We start from the raw sequence: 2,500 nt of genomic DNA on the forward strand, positions 1-2,500 counted from the left end.
CAGAGAGATTTGTGTGGAGTGGGAGGGGCTTAAGGAAGAGGGCGGGGCTTCAGTGAATAATTAATGTCCAATCACACGACACACCCCCATCTAATACTATAACAGACTAACTCTTCATCTGTTCAGTCACATGAAACATGTGTTTTTGGTTTAACAGGATAAAGTTCAGTTTGTTATATGTTAGTTCAATTAGCAGAGTTTTGTTTGGAATCTTACTCTAGATTCTGTTCCAGATCTAGTAAGCTGCCTACATAGACAGCATTAGTTGTACTAATCTGTCTTATAAGACATCTATTGACCTTAATTAAGTTGCCTGGTTAAATACATGTTTTTTTTTTAAAAAGCATCAGATGCCTCCTTTACATTTATGCATTTGGCAGATGCTTGTATATCTAATGAATTTAAGGTATTAATTCCCTGGGAATAAAGCCCATGACCTACTGCAATCCTAGAAAGCACTGGGAAAAAAGTTTAGGGAATTCTGACCATTCCGCCCAGTTTGTGTGTGTGTGTTTATGCTAACTGTGAAACTCCTAAACATTCTTGTGTGATGATGCATGATGGTTAGGATGTTGTCTATGTAGGTCACTCAGGTTTGGAACAGATGCAGCGTGTCGTTTTGAACGTGTGTGTGTGTGTGTGTGTGTGAGCTGAGCTCAGTGTAAGGCTTTGGTGAGAGAGAAGCGGTCTGTGTACAGCTGAAGCGGGTGTCTCATCCGGTGCCAGGGCCTGTGTCCGGCGGATGGACAGACTGAGGTTCAATCATCACCTGACACTGAGGAACCGCTGCAGAAGCCTGAGGAACACCAGGACAATGCATTACAAATAATTGATCACACATGAGTGTGTTTTATTCTCAAATGCATTATTTTATTTTAAAATGCATTTATTCCACAAGTATTTTATTTATTTTTAAATTCTTCTTTCTTTAATGCAAAAGTATTAGTTCTTCATTGAAAAATGCAATTATTCTATAATGCAAAAAATTTATTCTAAAATGTATGTATTGTATAATTTTAACATTTTATTCTAAAATTATTTCTATTATGCTGAAAGTATAATACTGTTTTCTTTAATGCTAAAAGTATTTTTTTAAACGGATTTATTCTTAAATGTATTTATTGTATAATACTAAAAGTATTTATTTCAAAGTGTAATTGTTCTATAATTTTTAAATGTTTTTTTTTATTTATTCTAAAATGCTTTTTTCTTTAATATAATTTCTTCATTCTAAAATGGAATTAATCTATAATGCAAAAATGTATTCTAAAATGTATGTATTTGATAATTTTAACATTTTATTCTAAAATGCTTTTAGTCTACAATGCCAAAAGTATTTATTTATTCTAAAATGCCTTTTCTTTAATGCAAGCATTTTTCTCTATTCTAGAATCTGATTATTTTATAATACAATAATGCATTCTAAAATCTATTTCATTTAACACTAAAAGTATTTTGTTTTTATTCTATAATGCTAAAAATGATTTATTCAAACATGCATTTATTCTATAATAGTAAAAGAGCAGAGAAGTCCATCCTGCCGTTCTCTGTGTGAGTCTCCTGTCTCTCTAGCTCTGTTCTGATGAGGGAGATGTTCACCTGTGTTGTGAGCTCGATAGCGTCGACCGCTCGGATGCTGGCTTCTTTAGCTGCGGCGTCTCTCTGAGAAACACTCTGTTCTGCTGAGAGACTCCAGTCACCTGGAGAACCCTTCTGACAGAAGAAGCTACACACACACACACACACACACACACACACACACACACACAGAGTCAGAGCGCTGCGACTGATAATCACAGTATGAGTGACGTGAGAACGACAGATGCACCTGTGCCGATAGCCAAACATCAGGAAGAGAGCGCAGAATATGATGCAGGCCATGCCAATGTGGATCCCAACCACAAGAGCCGTCATGGAGCCCCCATCATCCTGACGACAGTCACACACACTCTCACCCACTGCACACACACACACACACACACACACACACACACACACACACACACACACACACACACACACACACACACACACACACACACACATATTAAGTCAGGTCAGGATCATTACAGTGAACTAAAACTGCAGTGTGTTCTGTTTTAGAACATGTCTTTGCAATTGTGGAAAATGTAGTAGATCACCCAATAAATACAGGAACTTCACATGAAAACATTCAGAAAAAGCAGAAGGAGCAGCTGATAATAAAGATCTGAGTCAAGGAGAGGATGTGTATTGTATGTCACTGATGAACTCTGTCTCCATCTAGTGTTCATGACGTCACACTGCAGTTAATAAATATAAGGGATAGATTGAATTGATTTGAACTTTCACTCAAAAAAAAAATCTTTTTTAGTTCTAGCCAAAAAATATTAGAAATGAACCGGATTATCAAAGTCGCATCTTTGATTTAAATGGATCTATTTTGAAATCTGTTTGTTGAATCCCTTTGAGTTAAATTATTGTTTGAGGATATGATTTGCAGATGATGAATGTGAAGCAT

At 36.1% G+C, this 2,500-nt stretch overlaps 1 protein-coding gene across 1 annotated transcript in view; it reads right to left on the reverse strand.

Annotated features, from left to right (window-relative positions):
- Positions 1–637: 637 nt before the first annotated feature.
- The window catches only part of LOC132158974 (immunoglobulin superfamily DCC subclass member 3), a 15,622-nt gene continuing 13,759 nt past the window's right edge, over positions 638–2,500 (reverse strand). Inside the window, exons 12-14 of the mRNA XM_059568621.1 lie at positions 1,829–1,958; positions 1,600–1,726; positions 638–796 (exon numbers count right to left, since the gene is read on the reverse strand). Of these exons, the coding sequence (XP_059424604.1) occupies positions 713–796; positions 1,600–1,726; positions 1,829–1,958 (341 nt within the window). The 3' untranslated portion in view covers positions 638–712. The remainder of the gene's footprint in view (positions 797–1,599; positions 1,727–1,828; positions 1,959–2,500) is intronic.

The sequence above is a fragment of the Carassius carassius genome, chromosome 15, assembly GCF_963082965.1.
Source record: "Carassius carassius chromosome 15, fCarCar2.1, whole genome shotgun sequence".
NCBI lineage: Eukaryota > Metazoa > Chordata > Actinopteri > Cypriniformes > Cyprinidae > Carassius > Carassius carassius.